Here is a 26,240-nt window from a genome sequence, read left to right as displayed (position 1 = left end):
AAAAAAAAGCAGTAAAGTCTTGAGTGATTCAAGTCTCTGTGTTGTGCAAAAGAGTGGCCGATGTTGGAAGCGTATTTGGCCGTAGCAGGCATGGAAATCGTTGTTTTCCCTGATATGCTGCCTAAAAACGTCAATCAATGTTGACAAAGCACGCCAAGAAGAGAGAACCAATCATTTTCTTGCTATTATCGTCAGAAAGAAAGACAAGATGACGTTGACAGTAAGTCTTTAATAAAAGACAAGTGATACACTCTGGAGAAATTTGACTTGTCATTGGTTTTATGTACAGATGATTCATGCCAAGCCCATACGAGTCCACCACACACACACACACGCACTCACGCACGCACGCACGCACGCACGCACACAAAGACCAAAAGTAAATATACCTTAATGCATGTTTTTTGGGCCTTTAGTGCATTTTTTTGCACACACAAAAGAATACAATTGGATATCCGCTTGAGCATTTATTCAATATCTTAGCCATCCAGCTTTAGGTCCATGTACTAGTAACGCGATTCAGCACACTAGTGGAATGACGAGAGCACACTAGAACAACTGTATTACCAGTAATGCTTGTCCAATACTGACATCCACTACTAGACAGGAGTTCCACAACTTTAGTATGCTATTTAGAAAACTAGTACTACTAGCAATGTGTTAGATGACTCTTATGTCAACTTATAGAATCTTATGCCACGACTAGAAATAGAGTTTGTATATAGTCTGGTGGTATATACAGTTGTGCTCATAAGTTTATATACCAATGTAAACGTTTATATACCAATTTAAACTTATGAGCACAATTGTATATACCACAATACTATAAACAAATATAGTTAGTATGTCATATATACAGTTGTGCTCATAAGTTTATATACCAATGTAAAAGTTTATATACCAATTAAAACTTACGAGCACAACTGTATATACCACCATTCACCACTAGTTGGCAGGCATACAGCAGTGCTCATAAGTTTACATAGGTATGTAAGTTTGGTATGTAAGGTATGCTAACTTATGAGCGCAACTAGTGGCACTAATGTGGTTGTGCTCATAAGTTTACATAGGTTTGTAAACTTATGAGCACAACTGGATATACCACCATTCTTCACTATCTGACAGACATACAGTTGTGCTCTTAAGTTTATGCACCCCTAGGGTAAAACAGTCATTTTACTAATGCACTGAATTGTGTCATGAGTGAAGACAAAGAGCGCACTAGTGCATGGACCTTAACATTTAAGTGGTTATAACATGTCACATTCGTTAAGATGACTATCAAAGATATTGAATAAATGTTTTCTTTTCCATTTCAGCATATAACTAGTACGTTTTTGTGTCACTAGGACTAATATCAATTACAATTTTGCCCCACTAGTAACTTTTATGCCAAATTTGTCCTATTAGTAGGGACAAATGGCATACATGGTATCCATCTTAAGGTCATACTAGTAGGCCAAATGTGGCACTAGTAGTGGAAAAAACGTTACGGGCAAGACACATTTTTTTGCCTAATGGAATACAATGGAATACTGCGGACCCCCCAATTTTTTTATTCCCTCCATTTTTAATAGAAAACACATATTGAATTTTTATCAGCGTTTTATGAAGATTTCTCTGGGTTAATTGGCTAGCCCCTGCAAATCCACTGTAAATACTCAAATGGCTTTCTCTAAATCCACAATATCCAGGCCCAGTTTAAGATCTTAACTTTCCTAAAAACACAGTCACACAGTCATTACGCTAGAGCACTGAATTGTCTTACGAGCGAGGACAAAGAGCGCACTAGTACATGGACCTTGAGCTGTATATCAAGGATGTGGAATAAACGTCTTGCCGTGAACGCATACGTGACACATATTGTCCAAGTGTGTGTGTGGCGAGACGTGGTCTAAATGAAACAACCCTCAACGAGCCCCAGCTGCAGGATGTTACAACAAGCTCCATGGAAACAGATGCAGGAAACAGGAAGTTGACAGTGAGAAAGGAGGAAGTGACGCAAACAGTTTAGGAAAGTGAACAGGAAGCGGTCCGGAGCGACGTGGCGGCGCCAGAAAGGTGAAAGGTTAAAGCGTCCCCTCATCCAGCAGTTTGTTGATGCCGTTGCAGATCTTCCTCAGAGACAGTCTGTACTCGTCTCCGTCCCCGTACAGCTCCGCCAGGAACTCGCCGTGGGCGAAATGGTTGAAAACGTGGTCGATGCGAGCGTGCGAGCGAGCCGTCAGGTGCTGCTCGACCAGCGTGTGAAGCAGGTCCCGGCACTCCAGCAGGAGCTCGGACAGAATATTCCGGTCAAAGGTGTACTCCACCTCGTAGAAGGACACCGCCGTCATGGCCGCCTGGTTCATCTTCTTCTTGAAGCGCTCCACCGTGTCCAGCTCGTCGGGGCTGAACTGGTGGTTGCGGTACAGGATGCCGATCTTCAGGGCGATCTTGATGACGTCCTTGATGATCTTGTGGGCTTCTTTCTTGCTTTTGGTGAACTCACGACTGGTCTTGTACAGCTCATCCAGGATCTCGCTGCTGGTATCGTCTGTCAGCATGTTGGCCACCACCATGGTCGCCATCTTGCTCAGGATCTTCTTCTGGGCCTGCAGAGCCAAGGAGCGCGAGTTGAAGCTTTCGTGTCCTTGGGGAAGGAGAGGAAAGAGCAAGAAATGAGAAGGATGGTCAAAAATATGAGTTGCTAGGTTTTATAGCTTTAGTTTATTTTTTTATTTTTTTATCTCGTTATCTGTAGCTATTGAATGTAGTAACAAGCTTATTTTGGTAAAGTAGGCAGTAGAAACAACATATATATATATATATTTTCAAATGTAGGAAAGCAGAAAATTCTCATGTCATGTACTTGAAAAATCTACTTAAATATACACCCCACCGACAACTCCTACTAGCTTTCCGAAGCAGACCTTTACACAACTGTGGAAATAAGTCACTGTGTAGTGTGGAGCTGAACAGATGTGCTGTACAGTAGTGCGGTGCAAGCACATTCTATAACAGGGCGGCGGCCTTCTTGGAGTTGGCAGCAATGCGGCGGGCTGACTGAGGGAGGAATGATTACTATCTGCCGTGGAGAACATCAAACAGCTGCAGCGTGATAACTACGCTTCTGCACACTGTCTGTCCACATGCTTCACAGCTGTGCACGCGTGGCGGTGACTATACTTAGCCAATCTTGTCAAGAACAGTGATGTTTGACATGTGGATGCGCGGAGTTGGATAATGAAAGGCTTATTTTATTTCATTACGCAGCATATGTCACACTGTGACAATATTATTGAGATTGACAGTTGGGGAATTGGTAGCATGCTAGCCACACTGTTTGGGCACAAGTATTGGGTCACAAGGGTGGGGGTGTTGCTTTAACAAATGGGCAGTGGAAGTTGCGCTGCCTACTCAATGGATTTGTGAAATCACAAACACCTACTAACTATGACCAGCAGATGGCAGCATTGTATCTCTTTTCAATGTTCTGCCGGTGTATGCAATTGCAATGAAACATGACCGATCTTAGGAAATAGAACGTTTTCAAGGATGACATGAATGATCAAAGCCTTTGTCACATTAAATATTCACAGAGCGTCACTAAACAAAAAATATTAGTGTCAAAGTCACTGTTGTGCAGAAAATGTATCTTTTCACAAAAAGCTAGTTTTCTCCTTTTCGTTTCAATTTTCACTCAAATGACCTATTTTCAAGTGGTGATTATTAAAGAACGGAAAGAGGTTGAAACATACATTTTTTAATGAAAGAATGGAACACGATCTTTCATTTGGTACGCCGCGTGTTTGTCTAGTTAAAGTACACAATATTCTGCTTGCCTTGAAAGATGAGTTAAAATGCCCCAAATCGGCTGGCACTAACATGTGGCAGTAAAAGAGTTAATTGTAGTCACGCAATCACTCAGTGTGTAATTGCTGCCATCTTTATTTCCTTTGAAATACAATGCTTTTATTTTGACATGTCAAACCGGACGTTTCGGGCTTACAGCAACTCCGAAAGTTTTACGCAGCAATGGGGTACATGCCGCGGAGGAGGCGGGACTTCCGACTTCCTGGTTTTGACACATCAGCTTTGTTTCCGTTTCCTGTTTGCGACGTGTGGTCCGCGTCCCAATTCTTGCGCTTCCGCCTTTGTGCCCCTCGGTTGCGCCATCCCGTCGACGGGTGTCAACGTGTATGTAGTGTGTAAAAGACATTAAAGACATTTTATAAAAGATATAAGTTAAATATATATTTTAAAAAACATCTAATATATAAAAACAACTAAAATAATCACATAGTGCCAAGAAACCATACACCCAATCCCCTCTATCCCTGAGGTGTTACCAACTACAGTTATTTAATGCCTTTATTGCTGTGGGATAAAAGCTGTCTCTGAATCTATTTATTCTATATTGTCTGCCTGACCGTATGCATTTGAAGATGATTTGAAATGTTCATTCATCCAGAACAACATTTTTTTTTCCCAAAGGTGTCCTGCAACTTGGACAGCATTCTAATGTGAGTCGTTATGGTGGTACTTGGAGAGCTAAGTATTTTATGAGGTGGCACTTACACAGTGTAAAAAGGTTGAGGACCAATGTAGCACATCATTTGAACATGCTGGTGTGTGCGTGGGTGCATGCGTACCCACAAGAGGCTCAAAGCTGCAGCGCAACATGCAGACGAAAGCCGATCGGTGGCATTTCGTGAGTTAGTTAAAGGCAAAATGACATTTCATGCACATCATTAGCCCAGCATGACATTTAGCAACAAAAAGAAAATGTCTGTGTGCAATCATTTCAAAATACAAATGATGGCATGTGGCCTCTCTGTGCTCTTTCGCATGGCATCATGGGAGGTCGAGTCGGACCTCTGAAGAGGCTCAACAGCAGGGGGGGAGGTTGGTTTGAGGTTGTCAAACACACAACTACAGACACATTTAATATTTTTTGGGGGGGTTGATAACAAATGTCCCTCAGAAACTGGTTGTGCGCTCGGTTCACTATTGGCTGTTTGGATATCCCCTAAATTGGATGCTCAGGGCCCGACATCCTTGTGCCCCCCCACACACACACACTTTACCCGCCACTGTCCCTGACTTACTGTTGCTTTAAGCCTTCTGCCAAAACTGTTGAATACTACTTTGACAGCAGTTAGTTGTTTCATCCCAGCTGTGCGCATTGAAATAAATTTAGATGTCTCAACATGGATGTCATGGTCGACATGATATTCCAGTAGCACAATCCGGATGTAACAACGTGGTCTTCATTAGGCAGATCCACGCTTCACATCAACAGGCTCTTTATCACTGTCATTTCCTGTTTCTCTGAAGCACCTCTTTGTACTTGCGAGCCGCTGATATTCCTAAAGCAAACTGGAATGATTTGTGAAAGCACACTGATGGAAGCAACAGCTTTGCAAACTACAAAGAATGTGTGCACTGTCAACTTCGAAAATGAATCACTGATGAGTGAAATCTGTTGTCAGAGCTGAAATAACACATGCAAACACCGGAGGTGGAAAAAGTACTCGCTATCTGTACTTGTAATCAAGTGCAAAAGTAAAAATGTTTTTCTTTCTGTCACTTGTAAAGGTATAATATCCATTTTCATACAGGGAAAAAAAATAGCTTCCCTTTATTAACTCACTGCCATTGACGGCTATAAACGTCAAAAATTCATTTGAACTATTTCTATTAGTTGAACTTTTGTTCCCACTTTTGTTAACAAGAGTATGAAAACCTAGAATATTTTTTATTGTACATTTAGAACAGATATAACATTTGTGATTAATCGTGAATTAGCTATTGAAATCAAGCGATTCATTAATATTTAAAAAAAAAAAACGGGGAAAAAAATTATTAAAAATTAGGGGCATCAGGCGATTAAAATTTGTAATCATAATTTATCGCATGACTTCAGTAGTTAACTCACGATTAATCACAAATCTGTTCTAAATGTACAGATTTTTTTTTTAACTAATAGAAATAGTTCAAATTAATTTTTGACGTCTATAGCCGTCATTGGCAGGTAATGAATTAACTTGCCTAGTATTGAGAAAAGGGCTGAAATAATTAATTGATTAACCTTTTAATCTAGAAGAAAAAGAGTTGAAGCACAATCTGTGCCTCAAAGCTTCATAGTGACCATTTTTCCACATGGACTAATATTACTGCAGACTCACACATCACTCCATGTTGAAATAAGTTTGTGTGATGGTGATCAGCTGGGAGGAAAAAATGATTAAAAGACAAAAAATGTCCAACGTTTCGGCTTATTTCTGATTTAAAAAAATGAATTACAAACAAGTAACGTACCACAACAGCGCCTCTACAATGGCTAATGCAAGGTATTAATGATAGCCAATTGGCTAACGGTTAGCTAGTTAAACAGGCAGCTACTAATCTGAGTTTACTCTCATTCACTGACGCCCACGTCATTCACCAAGCCGGGACAAACCTTTTAAAGCCACACACACTCAAAGTCATAGAAATTATGGGTTGTACGTGAGGACGTTGACCTCAAGTAGACAACAACATTATTTGCACCTGACACAAACATGCAAAATCAAAATGTATCCCATGAATTGGATAATAAAAAAATCTGTAGAAAATGTTATTCTAAATATTTTCAATAGCTTTAGCCGTAGCTGAGAAAAAAAAATACTGGGCATGCTTGCAGTTGACTTTACCACTTTCTATTTATGGCTTTCATACATTGTGTCATCATTCGTGTAGTTTAAAAAAGTACCAGGCCTACTTTGACCAAGTAAAGAATAGAAAGTACAGATATACTCAAGTAAAGTATACCTAAAACATCTACTTAAGTCCAATGGCAAAGTATTTTTGCTTGTTTCTTCCCACCAGTGACAAAACACCCATTGTGAAGTTATTCCTTGAGGCCAAAATGTGCCAATCACGTCCTTGAAACCAGGCTACGCTCCCTTTTCAAAGAAAAGACTTCTCATAAAAAATAAAGAAATGTGTCAGCTTTGTCAGGGCGGACAGACTGCAGAGGGACGACGGACCACCCACCCACCCTTACGCGCATGGTCATGGAAAATTAGCACCACCGTTAATCTTTGTGACACCAATCCTGGGACTTTTCTGACACACCTCGTGAGATTGCAATGAACTCTTTATGAAGTTGATGCACACTTTCAAAAATGGTTACAACAATGGAAGTTGATTTTTGACGTCGGATTAGGAAGGTGGCCGTTGACGAGACAGACCTCTTTGTGCCGCCTGATGTTTTTGGAGTGCTGAGTCAACACTTTTTGCTGCATTACATCAACATATACATACAGTTTGGAACATGGAGAGCGGCCAAAGCTGCGAAAAATTACATGGCACCATCGACAAAGAACATCTGGATTTAGTTTTTCACTTTTAGTATGGCAAGGATTAGTAATAGGAAATACATGTAGATGAAACTAAATATAAGCCGTAAACCTAACACTTAATCAAGTTAACATTTGAACAAGACAGAGAACACAAACTTAGTCAGCAGATTAGTGAACGGCTCCTAAATCGCTGCTGTAACCATCGTATATCTTTGATTTGATGGCGCGATGCAGCTGATGTGTCCAAAAGGAATGCGACATCAAAACCGACCATAATCAAGACATAACAACATTCTGCCTTTAGATGTCCAACATTTTTAGTGAATCGCATATTTTAATAGATCAAACTGTAAAGATACCACAAACTATGATCCCGAAAGGCTTACAACATTACCCTTAAAAATAAATGGATCACAGATGATCAGATTTTTTGAAAAAATGCAGTAACAGTGCACATATGCTATATACATGCACATGCGGAAAAGACTCTCTGTTGCTTAGAGGATTATCACTACTGTGAGGTTCAGAAATGAGTAAGATTTAAGTCACACATTTGTATATTTAGATAAAGTGACGTGTTGAATTTGCTGTTCTAATTCACTTGCATTTACCTAAAGTTTGCTAGCTCCTGATTGGTTAGTGTTAGTCAGCTGAGGAGTGTTGTCGCTGTTAAATTCACTTAAATCTTACTAATTTCTGAACCCTTACACTACCACAAAATTTTTTGTTATGCCGGTCTATGGCATTTTCCATTGAGTGTTAGCATTAAGCTAGCAGACTTTCATATACAGTAGCCTACAATAAGGGTGATTTAAGTCAGTTAAAGTACACAAACGTACATGTGTAAAAGAAGAAAACTGAACGCTTCATCAAATGTGATTCTGTTTTTTAATTTTTTTAAAATGTAGCCTCAAGTCTCAAATGAAATTACTTTAAGTTTCACTTAAATTGAGTAAATAAAAGAATTCATGCTCATTTTTAACATTTCATTTTATAATTAATTTAAATGTAATCAATATACAATTATTTACATTTTAATGTATATAAAAAACAGTTTTTGCTAATATTGTGTATTATGTATAAACACACCATTAGCACATGGTTTAATTAGTTAAATGAAGTTTTAACCGACCAATTTAAGAAAAAAATATAATTGATGTAAAATTTAAAATAAAATAAAAAATTGTCAAATTTTTTCCATCATAATGTTTTCCATTTATATAATTAGAATTTTGAAACCAACTATTTAACCAAATCAAATGTGAATGCATATAGAAAACCTCTAACTAAATGAACAACTAACTGAATGAGATAATTTTACAAAACACATATAATAATAATAATGAGTCAAATAACCAATTTGAGGGAAAAACAGGTAAATGTATGCACCGAATATTACAGCCTGTCCTCCCCTGCAACTCGTCAGAATGTTTTTGCCGTGCTTCTCCACAGCTCCCCCAAAAATCTTGCCTGAATCAGATATCTCACGCACATACACCAACACGCAAACACGCACGCGTTGCTGGTGACAACATGCAGATGTTTAGCATTGGATGACACCAGGTGACGCACCGCAGGTGCGTGTGTTGTTTTGCTGCAGGGTACAAAAACACGCACAGACCATGACGTGTGGTCATGGTTTATGTGCAGTGCACACACAAAGGCACGCATTATATTTACCTCAGCATGAGGACCTTTATGTCCCCCTCTAAATATTATTGGTACAAACAGTCAGTCAAAGAGCTGTTAGCAAGTTGGCAAGTGATGATGGTAGCATCTCCGAAATACATTTTCTATTTAACTACCTTTCTCCATTGCAGTCAATATTCCTCAGACGTGACTGGCCCATAAGGCTTCATTGAATCTTTTGAAATCTCACAGTGATGAGAATTTTCCATGTATGGTCAACATTGTTATTGCTTGTTGGTGCTTTGGGAGGCATTCAGATATACAGTTGAAGAGGTTTGAGTGAAACGCAAGGCTTCACGTTATATCATATCATGTGACTGAGATGAGCACTCTTGAAACTGTTGGTTTAAATGTAACCCGAAATGGTGACCCGGCCCAAAATCTAATCTTCCACTCTTAAAGGGGAAGCCAACCCACACAAAAATTCTTGCCAATTATGTTCTATGCAACTCCACTAGTCTAAATACGGTATTCTGGTTAATATTGTGTAGGGGTGGGAATCTTTGAATGTCTCACGATTCGATTCGATTGCGATTTTTGGGTCTGCGATTTGATTCAGAATCGATTTTCGATTCAAAATGATTTGATTGACAATTTTTTTGTGCAAGGAATTCTAATGATCTACTCTAGTCCGACTCGCTAATGCTAATTAGCACGCTACTCGCAACACTTTTATCACTCAAAAGAATGGCTCCACGCTGGGAAAAAAAAACAACTTTTATTGGAATAACTTGATTGTGACTTTTTTCTTCTACTCTCTAATGTGGCTACAACTTAACAGTGTATTAGACCGCGTGGAACCACACTGCCCTTCAGTGGCCAAACCGGGTACAACATGAATAGCGTTCCAAATAAAGGCACACACAGACAAAGGCAAGACAGTATAAAATAATTTAAATAAAATCGATTTTGGGATATTTAAAATAAATTCTGAATTGTACTAAATGAGAATCGCGATTCTTATGAGAATCTATTTTTTGGCACATCCCTGATATTGTGTTAGTGGAATATGAGCTAAGCAGCAAAATCCAGCGATTTTGCCACTTGCTGTCGACTGAAGATGACATCACAGTTGATGACATCACAGTCGCTCAGGAGCAACTGTGCCGTCATCTTCAGTCGACAGCAAGTGGCAACATGGCCGCCCCCTGAAATGGATAAAAACGGCTGGATATTGCTTCATAACTCAAGAAATGCTTAACGTTGACTTCCCTTTCAACTGCGGGGTCAAAATAATTAACCAAACCTCGGGTAAAAGTAACCTTATCTGCTCAAAATCTTCACCTAACCTGCGAGTGGGTTATAGGAAAGCCTACCGGCTTTAAAAAAAAAATTCAGACTCTGATGATCAAAAAACTGTTGTGTCTTTGTGTGGCTCTGCATCATTGCACTGGTACCGGTTTGAGGTGGTTGGGGTTGAGTTATCTTTGTAAAGACTGAAACGTTGACACCGCTCTGGCATGGTCTCTAATGCGATTTAGTTGACCTAAGGTTTGGTCGATGGCAGACGGATCCATTCGTGTGAATCTGGCAAATTATGTCTGCTCGTAATGTGGAGAGAAATGCCTGGATATGCTCCCAGTTCAAAAGTGTGTCATCCCCGAGGACAAACACATCAAACCAACCTCGCATCAATACTAACAAAATGTCAGAGGAAATTCACTTCAACAGCTTGCCTTTCCCTGTTTTTTCTTCCTGGCCTTATCTTTGCATTACTAATTTTTTGTTGTTGATGTTTTGTTTTTTGTTGTTTTTACACATTTTTGTGGGCTGCGACTGGAAAACAACATTTTAATGAGCTTCTTGGTTAACGAGTCTGACTGGACTGGTGAGGATGGTACACCACAGAGCATTTTTTTAAATTCAAAATTTTGCTATTCCTTCTCTCTCCTCCTCTCAGTCTGTCCTGTAAAGATTCCACATCGGCCTATTTTTAACTGCCGCTGTCACATAATGACTCAAACACGCCAGCCCTGCGCGCCACGTGTGCTCTATCTGTAAATATGAAGAAGAAAAAAAAGTAGGTAATTGCGAAAGAAATGGTCTCCGCACAGTGGTTAAGTAAGATGTCTTGTTCATGGTCACGCCATGTTAAATCTTTCCCAAGGCATTCTGGTCTGAAGGAGGTCATTCACCTCACCATTAACTCATTCACTGCCATTGACGGCTATATATGTCAAAAATTCATTTGAACTATTTCAATTAGTTTAATTTTTTTTCCACTTTTGTTAACAAGAGTATGAAAACCTAGAGAGAAAAAAAAGTACATTTAGAACAGATATAAAATTTGTAATTAATTGTGAGTTAACTAGTGAAGTCATGCGATTAAATAAATAAATTAGGGGAGTCAGGCGATTACAATTTGTAATTGTAGTTAATCGCATGACTTCACTAGTTAATTTTTATTATTAAAAAAAAAGAAGAAAAGTTTAAAAAAATAAAAAATATAAAAAAATTAGGAGCGTCAGGCGACTCATTTTTTAAATTGTAATTAATCGCATGACTACGGAAGCGTATTGCATTCACTTTGAAAACAATTTTTTTTTTGGGGGTGCTTTGTTTTTTTTTGTTTTTTTTTTTCTTCTGTTTTTCTGAATATTTGTTTCTGTTTTACTGAATTTTGTTTCTGTCAAAAAAATATAAAAAATAGTCAGAAAAACAGGATTTTTTTGTTTATGACTTCACTAGTTAATTAAAAAAAAGATTTAAAAGTTTTTTTTAGTTTTTTTTAATTAGGGGCGTCAGGCGATTAAATGTTTAATTGTAATTAATTGCACGACTACACTAGTTAACTCACGATTAATCACAAATGTTATGTGTTCTAAATGTACAATAAAAAATATATAGGTTTTCATTCTCTTGTTAACAAAAGTGGAAAAAATGTAAAACTAATATAACTAGTTAAATTAATTTATGGTAGTGAATGAGTTTTAACAACTATTCAAGATGTAGCGGGGCAATCAGAGCTGCGGGGTTAATGAATAATTCCCTTTTAATTTCTCTAATGCTTTTCATCATCATCATTCAGCGTGAGTTAAAAGTCCTTTTGCTCTTAGTGGATGTGGATTACTTTACGGTGGCAGAAAGTGGAACACGCAAGATTTTTATTGGAGGAGATCTTGTAATCCTCTGCTCACTTTGGGAAAAAAGTGACCATGACAAATGAATGGGCTTTGTGTGCAATCTGCTGCTGTTGCACATCTGAATTTATTTCAATGGATGTAGCTCAGGCTATACTCGCATATACTGTAATGTACACTTAAGAATTTGTATGATTCTCAAGGCATTTGTGTGTCTCCCTTGTAATGGCAATGTCCCTAAAGAGTTGAAGCCAAAACAGGAAGTGGCAGGAACTGATTAATACGCTGTTGGCTTGATTGCCTGTCATGAGGAAAGTGGAAGAAAGTGACATCATCGACCTCCACCTTAGCTCCCATCACAGCCACTCTGCCCTATGGAGAACGACAGGACCGATACAGTCCTCCGGGGAGAGCAAGTGCTACTTGGGACATCCTGTCTGATCAGATAGTGGACCTTGTAGGATTGCTGCTCTTTGACCTCTATTTGCTTGAACACTAATGCATCAACCAGCTGCGGACTGCTATTGTTTAGTTCGCACACAGCCAGGCCCACTCGGCTGGTTAGTCGGGCATGGGAACTGGCTGCAGGCTTTTTCTGCTTCCTTCGCTCCACTGTGGGAGATTTTCTCTGCCACTTTGCTCTGCCAAATCCACATCACGAACACATAGGACTCACACACAGGAAGCTTTTTGTATATAAACATCAAAAATTGGATTGTTGGCATGTTAACTAAACAAAAGAAAGCACAGGGTTTTATGCTAGCATTATTTTGTCAGACGACATTATATTTTGTTTAATACACAATGTTGAAATAACTTCTGATGTATTAAAGTTACCTTTGCTCATTTCTGTGAGCCCAACAATTTACGTTATACAGTAGCATTAAGCTAGCAGACGTAGTTGAACATTCTGGTGTTTAGAAACACAATTTCATTGTATTTTGTTGCAGCTTCATGTGTGTTTATGTAGCACTTGAAGGTAAGATTCGTAACATCAATGCTAATTTCCTTTAGCCCATCAATAGTCAGGTTTCCATCCAGTTGTTTCGAATTTTTTAAGCGAACTTACTGAAAATGCACAAAACGGACATGCAACTTATGCCCGTTTCCATCTGTTCTTCTTTTGCGAATATTGAGAAGGGACTCCGCCGCTGTAGGTGGCGGTATACACCATAGAGATGGGATTCAGTAAATTGAAAGAAGAAAAACAGGAAGCGACTGCGCCGTGCGATGACGTCGTATGTCGAGTATGCTTTTTAAATTCTTGATAAACCGTTGCGTTTCTTTGCTGTTTGCCATTTAAATTTGCATTAATATTCGCTTCTTTAATTAATTTAAAAAATATTTCTGTTTCGTCGTTCCCCCAAATATACCTTACTTTATCGTCCGCCATTGCTTTGTGGCTACAAACGTGACGTTATACACGTGCGACGTGTATCCAATCTTGTCAGCCTTTATTTCCATAGCCAAAATTCGCAATTTCCTTTTTTCGATACGCTTCAAAATCCACCCCCTCCAAGCGAAAACTATTTTTTTTTTTGGTTCGAATTTTGGACCCTTTTTCGAATTTCTAGCGTTTCTATTCAGTTTTATTGTCTCATTTCTCCCATCTTGCCTCACTCACCTAATCAGGAGCTACTGAGGGCGCTTGGGTTCATAACTAAACTAGACGGAAAGGAGAGCGGCTGGGTTTTTCTTCTCCTCATTTGTATTGTTCAGGAAGTCAACAGTATCAGTTGTATTTTGTGTGGTTGTGCGTTTTAGTGTGTGAGATTTTGTTGTCTCACTTACTTAGGTGTCACCCCTTTTGTAGTGACTCATGAGTCATACTCATACAGGATTTTTTTTAAGGTTCACTTATTTTGGTTGTCCGCCATTTTAATAAACTCAGTGAGTTGTTTAGGTAAATTGTATTCAGAGATTTTGTGTTTTTTATTTATTTATCACACAAGCAGTGACTGTGTATAACAATTTGTTGCACGGGGAAACTAACGTGTCACACATTTTATATTTTAGAATGGAGCTAGTGGGCTTTCCGTTATATAACATCATAAAGTTGTGCTTAAAAGTTGACATTATAACACTCACGCATTGAGCGTGACACACCAATATGTTCGGTGGCCCACTGTTCCCTGAAATCCGTAATCGTCCTGTATTTAGAAATGCAAGCGTTGTCAAGGGACGCACTTTGTCCCGTAATATTCATGAGAGCCAAAAATAGTCCGTAAAATGTCAATGGAGTTAATGAACATCAATGTCCTTTATATGACAATTTACGGTAATGTTCCTCGGTTAGAGTATGACGATTCAGAATCCGCTCTTCTTATTGGTTGACGTAATGTTGCTTGCGGAAGTACATAGCGGAATATTAATCCAAAACCAGCATCCAAATCTTTCTCCATACATTCCCCAAGGGCATGTCAACTTTTAAGCCTGATTGTAAGATAAGCAAGCATGCTTTGCCACTTATTCAGAAAGGTGTGTGCGTGAGAGAGTCTTTGTTTCCTTACAATTATGTAACACAATAGTCTTCCATTTCTTGACACTGAATGTGTGTTTGAATGACTTAAGCTAATGCAGCTGTTTTAATAGGTTTCAATGTCTTTAAAGTGTGTGAGATTGGTAAAACTGTATATATAAGACATTATATGGTCTAGCTACATTTGTGGCTTTTCACTTATTGCAGGTGGGTTTGAAAGATATCCGCAATGATAAAGAGGGGCTCATTGTATCTTTTTACAAAAAAAATTTGAACCTTTAAAACTGGATCTCAACGTGGACCTTTTAGAAAATGACTAAAAGCTGAGAACTGTGTCTACTTTTAGCCAATTGTTATTTTCACTGCACTGCGATTGTCTCTATTAGCCCTACATTATTTACCAAAGTCTACGTTCAAGGATTATTAAAAATGCTTAAAATAATAATAACAAGTAGATGTGATGTTGTTGCTAACAACGCCAACAGTGTTTATTTCGCAGGTCAGCATGAATGTTGTTTTGATGATGTTGTCTTCATGGAAACTTAATTGTGTAATAAAGTGCCATGTTATACTGAATTCTCATGTTGACCATGTTGAGTTCAAAACATGTGCACAGCAGATTACTGTGACTGAAAAGGCCTATAATCTTCCTTTTGATTTTTATTTATTTATTTTCGCAATTTCTTTTTTGGCCCTTGTGTGAAATTAGTCCGCTCTGACCAATTGCACAAGAATAGTTTCAGTACTTGTGGCGCAATTATTGCCACATGCTCAAGACGTGTAACAATTCCAAATAAATCCATTGACTATTATTACAGAACAAGAGACTTTTGTTCATCAAGTACGATACTCCAAACATCACTTGACCAAACAACATTTTATGTGGTCAGGTTGATAAGAAATCTCCTTGATGTCCACCTAAAGGCTTTTTTTTTAAGTTTGTTTTACCTCCATCACAACACTACTGATGCTTGTTGCTAAATTTCCCTAAAGGAATCAAAGCTTTTTGGCGAGAGAGAATTTTGTGCTGAAAAGTCTTAAAAATACACCCATGCACATTTTCATTTCACACCATTCACTCAAGAAGGGACAGAAAAATGTGTATGTGCTTGCATGTGTGTGTGTGGGCGGCATGAATTTGCACAGGTGGAAAAATAAAAATCTGCAGCTATGTCACATCATTTGAGAATGAGTGACAAAGATATATAAACCTGGAGGAGGTGGTGAGGGTGGTAGATGAAAAATGACTAACTCTGTAGCTCCTGCCAAAGTCCCTTTGCGTCAGTTAAGTTCCCACTCACTAGAAGCATCTTTCCTCCTCCAGCATCATCGCCTTGGACTCTTTTATTTCGCCAATCTCTTCCTCTCTGACTCCATTTCAGTGAGCCGAGCGCCGAGGAAGTAAATGTTTTCCGGCCCTTGTTGAGTAGCTTCTGTCATTGGCCCTGGCCAAGTCTCAGCATGGCGTAGCATTGCTTTAAAAGAGACCCACACGGCGGTGTAAAGGCTCCCACTCAACACAAGCGCAATCATCCAGGCAATGCCAACCTTCCCCATAACTCTGGCCCCTTGGCTTGTTTACAGTTAACCCATTTGGACTCAGTTTACGTCCAAGTGGGCCTGTGAGAAGGTCCGAAAAGGGCCAGGATCTAAATGCTAAGGCAGCTGGTCCGCTTTTGTCACAAAAAAACTAACTAACTAAACTAACTAACTAAACAACCTAACTAACTAACTAACTAACTAACTAACTAACTAATAATGATAATAATAATAATAAATAATGGTGAGCTGATGATTTTCATTTTCACAGCACTGAACCAACGGCGTGGTAAATGGCCAACCGCAGCTAGAATCAGATTTTAGGATTTGACTCATTAGGCCACGCTTCTTAAAGGCACACATCAACACACGAATACTACAATTTGTATGTGCTGCATGTCACCTCATAAACCTGATTATTTCTTAATATTGTAATATTGTTTGAGTGTAAAGAATATAGGCCTGTGAGTGTTATATTCTGTCACTATTTGTTTTTAAATACTTATTATGTATTATCTATGCATTACTAACGACATCCATCTTTTTTCTCAACTTCAATTCAAAATGGTTTTCAGTGTGACGAGCAATGAAATCTGACCCTAGGCTAAATCCGATGTCGTGCTGTCGCTTTGTGGCTTCCAGAGTACAATTAGTAACCGCCGTCGGGCACATCTGCTCTCCTCACATGTTGCATCAGCATCCACTGAGGTTGTACCACATGTATTTTTCTATTCAACAGCCACGAGGAATAAAAATAACTTGAGCTATTGTGGACAGATTACGATGGCGATGGTGCATGTTCAGCAGAACAAGAGCCGCTCGGCATCATGGGAACTCATCAAATGGTATGAGGGCAAGTGCTTCATTGGAATGAAATGACATCACAAACCAAAAAGAAAATATGAACAGTGAAACCTTTCAAGTCTAATTTCTCTTAGTTGTACATTTCGGAACTGGACTTTATTTTTGTGGTAAAACTGCTTCCCAAGTTGCACACATCAATAACATGCAAGATGTCTTGCAAGATGTCGTCACATTTTGCTGCCCTCATTGCATAGCAAGCATCAAAGGATCAATTCTAGATATGGGTTTTTATTTTCCTCTAACATTTTTTGTGGTGGATTTTTCAAACTCTTATTGTAAAAAAAAGAACAGCCACAACAAGGGATGTTAAGACTGAAGATAATTTAATTATAAATCCTGTTTATCGCAAGGGTTACGTTCTAAAAAAAACTGTCGTGGATGAAAATCTGTTATATAAACCACAGACAAAATGATTTGATAGTTTAACCCCCCACGCGCTTTAAACACATTTCAAACCCATGAAAACACACATTTTCAACTATTTCTTAGCACATGTTCTCACTCTCTCGCCGCCAAGAGATGGGAGACTCTCTTATGATGTCACTTTTAGAAAATGAAAATAATTAAGACTCTTGCTAATCACGTAGTTATCCAAACTCAAGCTGTTAATTTGACTTAAAGACTGGCAAATAAAAAAATTGTACATTTAAATACCAAAAGGTTGAATTTCTACTAGTGAAAGTCCGATAGCATCATGCTAACATATGCAGAACATCATAGACGAGCAAATACAAATTTGCATAGATGTTACAGTATGCTAATTATAAACTATCATCTTATGTAAATGAAAATTATTGGTAATACTGGTTCTGTTTCATCCTCACACTTCAGAGACATTCGCAATAGAGTAAAAGTAGAGTAGAATAAATTACATATGTCCATATACCACCCTGCTGAGATTATGTGATCTCTGAAGCATTAAAGCCTTGATACTGCTGAGTGGAAGAACTAGTTGCACATAATAAGGCATTAATGGAACCAATAGTGTGGAATTGTGGAAAGCCATTTGAACGTTTACTTCATATTTTTAAAATCCAGCTTGAGGTGTACTCGGTGTTGTCTTTCCTTGTGTAAAGCACATTGAGTTGTGTATAAAATGTGCTATAGAAATATATTTGCCTTGCCTAATGGAAGAACCGTGTGTTACAAGTAATTATTATTATTATTATATATTTTTTTTAAACTATAGTGTAAGTTGTTGTCCTACTAGCATTTTATGAAGTTGACCTTCTAGCAGAGGTGGCAAATCCAAGTCCAGAAAGTTAAAATCATGCCACAGTTTGGTTTTAGCCACAGGTGCTAGCTAGCTACATCCCCAGGAGATCGTTTACCTGGTGGTTGCGAGCTAGCTAGCTGCTGGGAGCTGGTTTACCTGCAGGTCACTGATCTGTATATATTACTGGATAGCCGATAGGCCAAAAACTTCACGATCGAAGCCGCCATATTATTTACAGTATCGAAATTGGAGAACATTTGAGACATGTTTTAAATTTGTTAGACATACACAAAAGGCCTAAATAAATTATTTAATTATTTTATACTTGTATAAATTATATGCTTAATGATGTTTACAGGAGGAAACTTGTATATTTTTTAATGAAAGAATTATAACTGTAATTCATCAAAAGATGCTTCTGCCAAATATAATATTGGGGTCTAAGGAACTGAGCGATAAAAGAAAAAGGTGGTCTCCAAAGCAGCACATACAGTACGTCCACTTGTTATTATTATTATTTTTTACTTGTTAAAAAATTGTGACCGCCCCGCCACAAACTCCCCCGCACCCGGCCCTATACTAAGAGCCTACAAGCTGTATATGTCTAATCTGTACGTATATATACAGTTTATAGAGTAGTCTGATCGCGAGATGGGAGGAGTAAGATGGCCGCCCTGTGGCTTCAACGGCTTTCACGGGCGTGTATGGGCTGTTGGCTATCCAGTAATGTATTCAGATCAGTGCTGCAGGTTTAGTAGAAGCACCTGTGGCTAGCCAAACTGGGGTAAGATTCTTCTGGACCTGGACAACGAACATACTAGTGCATAGACCTTAAGATGGATATCAATGATGTGGAATAAATGCTCAGCTTGCCATAAAGCAACAACACTGTCTACATGCATTTTATTGATTATACACTTTAGGAAGTTTCAACTGCAATAAAACTATCTTGTGAGACATGAATGCAGCAGGACGACCTAATAAAGTTACATAAAAAAAATGAGCTGGAGAGATTTGAACGTGGGCGTGGAAAACAATCGGGAGCAAAGGCCAGAGGAGCTCGGGTGTCAATTTTCCGTGCCACCTCAATTAAAAGGTTGCTCCTGCTTTAATTGGCGTGATCAAATAGGATGTGTGTTTCCCTTTGGCCTTGACAGCCTGATAGTATTGAGTGTAAAGCTCAAGTGCTGCTCCCCTCGTGGCAGCGAGCCCAAGCACCACCGCTAACTAATGACAAGGAAATAACTGTGGTTCACGTCCTCACACAAACACACATTTGAAGAGTTGTCTCAGCTTCGGAGGGACCACATTTCTCTTGGAAACTTAACCCTCTCCATTGACAGCGTAAATCCAACCCCCCACATGTGTTCACTCTAATCCAAGACTACGGGAAAAAAATGTCACATTTGAGCCCCCTTTTCCTTTTTCCCAATAAATGTCGTAAACCACACATGTATTTCTGGTTTGCCTTGTGCTTCCCACAGACTTTATTGGAGAGCAAGAGGGGAAATTATTTGTAATTTAGAAAGGAACACTTCACAATGAAGTGCAGTTTTAAATGGGTTATAATGGGTTATTAATGATGTAATACACTGTTTAACGAAATTTTGGGGATTACTATTTGGCAAGTTTGAGCTACTGCCTCAATTTTCTTCTTGCTTACTGAATATTTATTTTCCCTATTGATTCTTTTCAGTGCACTGTGTTGCTAAAATTCATAAACAGCCACGGGAGCCATCTCTAAAGTGCAAAGAGCAACTTCTATTTTTAATTTAGAAAGACCAAGGTTAGGCAGGAAGGCAAACTCATTTAAAAAAAAATAATTATGGGGCCATTATGACTGTGAACTCATATTAATTTATGATCACCTCATAATATCACATATACGCAACAATTAAATGGATAACTAGTTTGGAAGCAAGTTTAAAAAAAAGTTAGACTATTTTTCAATTTATTCGTAAAGTAGTGGTCAGAAAAAAATGTGTTACAGTAAAGTTCTGTATATTTGTGATTTTGGCAATCACAAATTTGCAGAACACTTTTAGGGATGTCTACTATAAAAAAAAAACTGCTTTGGCGCTGTGTTGTGGCAATTTGGTATCCAGCAACTATGTTGAAGCGAGGAGAGGAACTTCTTTAAGTCAGGCCATAGCCTTGTCTAATAGATAAAAGGGCTTTTTCGTGTGGCATCTTTTCAATCAAAATGTTTTGGGGAAGACGTCAGTTTCGCTAGTCACAACAGGCACTTTGAAATATTACAGTGGAGCATTGAGTTATGTACATATGAGTTTGTTAAGTTACCATGCTCGCAACACAAAACACTGTTACCTTAAATCATGTGTCTAGTGTTTTGTGTTGTGTGTTAGCATAAAACTAGCATAGTTGTGTAGTTTGCTCTACACAATAGTTTTATGTTTGTTCGACAGTATACTTCATCTTGTAATGACATGAACAGCGTGAAGTCTTCTTCTTCTTCTTTTTTTTAAGAATTGGAAAACATTCTCTTCTTGACTAGCTTGCTAGCGTCAATGCTAATGGTAACCCAAAACAAAAGGTTTCTCCTGTTTCTCTGGGCCCTGAAACTTCCATTGAATCAAAAAATTTTTAAGGTAACATGAGTTTCTTTTTTTTGGTTAAACAAACACATAAGCAAACAAATTTTATGGACTTAGCTGAAATGTTATTCTTTTAAGTTACTGTTGTTGTTGCACACTGGGAACAATAACATTTTATGAGGTCATTCCAAGGTAATGTCTCCATATTTTCTAGCTCACTCACACTTCATAATAATGAGCACAATTGGTTATGTTGTGCCAAAGTAGATGTGAGAGGGGGGGTGGGGTGGGAGGGCTGTGGCGTTGCCTTTCACACCACCTCGTTTGTTATATTTGCTGTTTGCCACAGTCATGATCGACTTTGAGCCAACCAATTTAAAACCAGAACTGGATAATCACACTAATAGTCCAATAGTCAGTCAGTGCTTGCGTATTATCGCCAATCAAACCACAGACTTCTCTGAGGCCTGCTCAAAATACCTCAGCGGTTTAAGTCCATGTTTTAGAAAGCACATTCCTCTCCCATAGAATATTATGAAACATGTCACATGATGCCTACAACACCTGCAAGTCTTACGGTTTGCTCTTTGCAACAACAGAGGAAAAAATCTCCTAAACTGCCTTTTCCACTTTTGGCTTTGCCTTTTTTTTTTTTTAACTGTTTGTGTTAGAATTTTCCAGCAGTGCGTAGAGTCTGGGGTGTGGGTGGGGATGTGCGTCGTGCGCAGGGGTGCAGTGAGCACTCTCCATCTGCAGATCAGATTAAAGAAGTGGGGGATGCATGCCAGACCAACACACTGTCTCTTAAGGAAAGCCTTTTGAGCATTTATTCCTAATACTTGAACGCCAGATTCAGGTCCATTTACTAGGTTGCTCTTTATCTTCACCAGTCAGACAACACAACTAATTAGTAGAATGATTGCTAGTGAGACTTTTGACCGAGGCTACCCACTAATGCAAGTATGTCATACAAAAGTCGGTTCATTTTGATGTTATTTGTGAGTATAGCCCATTGTTAGAACATTCCATACAAGGATATCCTGGTTGAGGATTACATTTACGTTGTGTCAACAAACAACAGCTTTAGTGTCTTTGTTTTTATAACACAACCCAAATGAAGCGGCCCTCATGCCCCCTATGCATGTCATGGCTGGCATACACTTCAAGACACCACCAAACACTTTCTCAACAAGTCCGAGTTCCAGTGTGATGTTGAAGTCGGCAAAAAAACGCGTGGAAATAACTTCAGCAGATGGCAGATTGCGTTCTGGGTGACTGAATCATGGAGATTATGTTGCCAAAATAGGCTGTGAGCTGACTCACTGTCCACCACTATGGCAAAGTCCATAAAAGAATCGTCTTTGCCACCAAGGAAGAATTTTCTGAAAATAATTCACTGAACTTATACCTGTAACTCCTGGGCAGGCTAACAATCAAGAAAATACAATGCAAAAGTCCATTACTGTATAAAATAATGTATACATAAACAGAATGATGTTACACTAGGCAAATAAAAAATATAGCTTGCCACTAATACAAAGCTATTTGTGAACAACCAAGTCACCGCTTCGACAATTTAAACATCTCACTGGGCATCCATGGCAATCACAGCCTGTCCTGTCTGCCCATCTTTTGTCAACAGAGGCCTGAAACGGGAACTAGGGGTGTTAGAAAAAATCGATTCGGCAATATATCGCGATATTACAGCGCGCAATTCTCGAATCGATTCGATATGCGGCCGAATCGATTTTTAAACATCCATTTTTTTATGGGAATATTCAACAAAACGTCTTACTTAGGGTTAGGATTCACACATTAAGCATGGAAGAATGTTATATTAATGGAACATTAAGCCTTCATATTTAATTTCAGTGCTGTTCAAACATGAAACAGACTGCAACCTGAATTTTCAGATAAATAAATACATTTTCATACAAATCTTACAGTGTACATGTACAAGTTTACTGATTCATATTTTTTTTTAAATTAGAGTAAAAAAAAAAAATCGCAATAAGCAATTAACAGATTCGTATCGGGATTAATCGGTATCAAATTGAATCGTGACCTATGAATCGTGATACGAATTGAATCGCCAGGTACTAGGCAATTCACACCCCTAATATCAACTTATTTATGGCAATAAAATGTTAAACTGCAGCATCCCCAAAGAGACCGTGTTTGCTAGTTACAGTAAGTTGGAAGACTTGTTTTGCTGTATCAAGCATCTTCCCTGATGCGCGTCAGAGGTCACTTTAGAAGAACGCGGCGGCAAGTTGCATCACAAAATATGCTTACTAAGTAACAACAATCACAAACTGCTCAAGCCCGAAAGGTCGGCTGAAACAAAACATATCAATATTTACTCTTATGACACTTTGTTCCTGCATACATATTAAGCGCTCTATTTAGCAAAAAGTCTGAACTTTGAACTGAAAACAACTTTCGTAGTAGTCCACCTTGACTTCATTAAAAACCATAATGCAAAAATGTTGACCTTTATAAGGCATTCATGCTGCTTTTCCTTTCCCTTGACAGTAAACCAAATGATAAAAAGTGCGGTGCAGCCACAAACCAGGATGCATTTAAGTATGAGTCAGAGCCTATTGGATGAAAAAATGTCATTTTCCTTCAGTCCAGACAGGAAAGTCTCCTAGACTTTAATTTATCTGGTTCCGTAGCGACTTAGACAGTCTCGGACAAAAGAGATCGTTTACTAGATGGTCTCAGACCGTGGCGGCGTATGAAAGTCGGGTTTCAAATCTGGACGTTGCCATGCCACACTTCAACTGCCACCTGGCTCACATATCAGTGCTCCGCTACCTCTGCCAGGGGATCAAAAGACAGACAGACAATGTGCCAGATGGACAAACAGATGGTGGAGTTCAGCAGAGGATCATTAACATACAAAGATAAAAAATAAAAAAAATCATAATTTGGGACAACATTGTAAATAACTTCATCAGACAGCAAATCTAACACTTGTGGATACTTGATGATTGACTTGTGAAGCCACAAAAAATCTTTGCTTGCTCACTAGGGGAAGTCATTTGAGCAATGTATTGTCAAATTTGAGAACCACTGCTCTAGCGCGCCATAGTCGTTCTACGAGTGTGCCCGATTGCCTTACTTATAAATTCCAAAAGCATGACTAGTACATTGATCAGATATCAAAGAAATGGAAGATACGTTCAAAAACGTTTGACCGCAACACTCCAGTAAAACTGATCAAGTATTCATGCGAGGTGCGTCAGAGAGAAGCGTTGAGGGACGCTGCCCCCTCCCTCGCTTCACTCGGATGCGTTGATGACCAAACATGTGTTGGAGCTCGCCAGTAACTGGTAGCGACTGAGCCGCCTTGCACCAGCTGACGAGCCGGCCGGGCTCTCTGTCAGGCGTCAGCATCGTCAGTCTCGCTGCACCTTGGATTTACTTGCTTACTTGAAAGCCTCGTTCATGTATTGAAAATGCCAGGAGAAATGGAACCCAAAAGGCAAATAAAACAGATGAATATAACAAGCATTTATTTGTCGTTAGATTAGGATGTATGAAGTAGAATGTTTGTGGTATATGTAGAAATAGACCCATATGTTTGTTTTTGTTTATTTTTTTCAGAGACGATGGTGATTAGTAGGAAGGAACCAACCAACCAATATTTGGACCCGATATTCATTGTCATTAAAATAGAAAAATTTGGTGTAAAAAAAATAATACAAATTCCAACTCTTAATTTTGTCGAAATGTTTTTAAGCCTGTTTATTGAACAACTTTTCAGATTTGCAAAAAGTCTAAGTTTTTTCTCTCTAACAAAAACAATTCAGGGAGCTTCCAGGGACACCAGCATGTCCAACATAGTTAAATAAAAACTCTACAGTAAATGCAATTTTTCAAAATGTCCAAATAACTGAAATTAAATCTTATCTTTGTTTTAATTTCAAAAAGTTACCTAGGTCTGCGAAAAAGTTAGTGGTGCTAGTCAACTGTGTTCACTCTCACAACGGCTCAAACACACGACCTGTGCCTATCTACAAAACTACTACCAAAAACCCCCAAAACTAAAATACCCATGCACAGATGGCATTTTGCGCTAGACTTGCACTTGGCATGAAAATAAGGCTTATTAGATTTACTATTAGAGTTATTTCTAGGGGTGTGCCAAAAAATCGATTCTCATAAAAATCGCGATTATCATTTAGTACCATTCAGAATAAATTTTAAACGTCCCAAAATCTATATTTTATACTGTCTTGCCTTTGTCTGTGTGTGCCTTTATTTGGAGCGCTGTTCAAGTTGTACCTGATTTGGCCACTTAGGGGCAGTGTGGTTCCACACGGTCTAACACACTGTTAAGTTGTAGCCACATTAGCGAGTAGAAGGAAAAAGTCACGATCAAGTTATTCCAATAAAAGTAGTTTTTTTGCAGTGTAGAGCCGTTCTTTTGAGTGATAAAAGTGCCGCGAGTAGCGCGCTAATTAGCATTAGCGAGTCAGACTGGAGTAGATCATTACAATTCCTTGCACATCTATAGATTGAAGCAAACATCATTGTCAATCAAATCATTTTGAATCAAAAATTTATTTTAATCGAAAAACGATTCTGAATCGAATCGCAGGCCCAAAAATCGGAATCGAATCGAATTGTGAGACATTCAAAGATTCCCACCCCTAGTTATTGCCAATATTAACTCAAAATTACCCAAATAATTTAAATTTCAAATGTAGATTACCCATTCGGGTTACTTGTAATATTAAATCCAGAGTACTCATTTTATTTAATCCTTATATGTATTAAATCTCGAGTACTCATTTGTGTTACTTTCAATATTAATTAAATGCACCAATTAGAAGACTCAAAGGTGTAACTTGTAATATGAACTCTCAAGTGTTCATTAGAGTTACTTCCAATATTAAATATAGAACAGCCATTAGAGTTACTTCAATTTTTAAATCTGGAGTTACTTTTAATAAAAGTAGAATACCTGCAGAGTGATGTATAATAATACTTACCCTTAGTGTTAGTGTAAGATGTTAAATAAAGGCCACCTGTAGAGTACGCGTAACACATGAAATGTAATGAAGAGTACGAGCTGTAGGTTATGAAATCAAAGGAAAGGTGAGTGGTGTACCTGGCGAGAGGTCCCCATCACTTTGCTCTCCGGAGTCCGAGTCCATGTTCTCCTGCAGGACACAAGGAGGTTGCAGAAGCGCTCTGATTCCTCTTCTGTCGCGCTTCCCTCTGCCCCTCTCCTCTTCTGGTTTTCTTCTCTCCCCGCAAAAAAAAAAAAAAAAGGGAGAAAAAAAAGATGGAAACCACAATTTATTTTCTCCCCACTGAGCTTCCCTTCCCCACCCAGCACTTGGATCACTGCAGAGGTTGGAGGACTGCTCTAAGGATCATTTGCTGAGCTGTCTCTTTTTTTTTTTCCTGCTTGTGCTCGCTTCTCCTGACTCTTTCACTTTCCTTCTTTCTTCTCCCTCTCATCTACTTTTCTGA

General features: G+C 38.6%; 1 protein-coding gene across 1 annotated transcript; it reads right to left on the bottom strand.

Annotated features, from left to right (window-relative positions):
* Positions 1–209: 209 nt before the first annotated feature.
* On the bottom strand, positions 210–26,240 carry tnfaip8l3 (tumor necrosis factor, alpha-induced protein 8-like 3). The gene is made up of 2 exons (XM_086072358.1): positions 25,873–26,240; positions 210–2,632 (listed from the first exon to the last, which is right to left on the bottom strand). Exons 1-2 carry the CDS (start codon positions 25,916–25,918, stop codon positions 2,070–2,072), a joined length of 609 nt encoding a protein of 202 aa, XP_085928484.1. The 5' UTR covers positions 25,919–26,240; the 3' UTR covers positions 210–2,069.

Source organism: Leptonotus elevatus, chromosome 3 (genome assembly GCF_054856555.1).
Source record: "Leptonotus elevatus isolate MCC_2025b chromosome 3, RoL_Lele_1.0, whole genome shotgun sequence".
Classification (NCBI taxonomy): Eukaryota; Metazoa; Chordata; class Actinopteri; order Syngnathiformes; family Syngnathidae; genus Leptonotus; species Leptonotus elevatus.
This window is presented reverse-complemented; position numbering and strand designations above follow the sequence as displayed.

What these genes read in the sequence shown, in the direction of transcription:
- tnfaip8l3 (XM_086072358.1), bottom strand. Translation starts at nt 25,918, where the DNA reads ATGGACTCGGACTCCGGAGAGCAAAGTGATGGGGACCTCTCGCCAG. An exon ending in TGATGGGGACCTCTCGCCAG is followed by an intron (nt 2,633 to 25,872) that starts GTACACCACTCA and finishes TCCTTCCCCAAG; the next exon opens with GACACGAAAGCTTCAACTCG.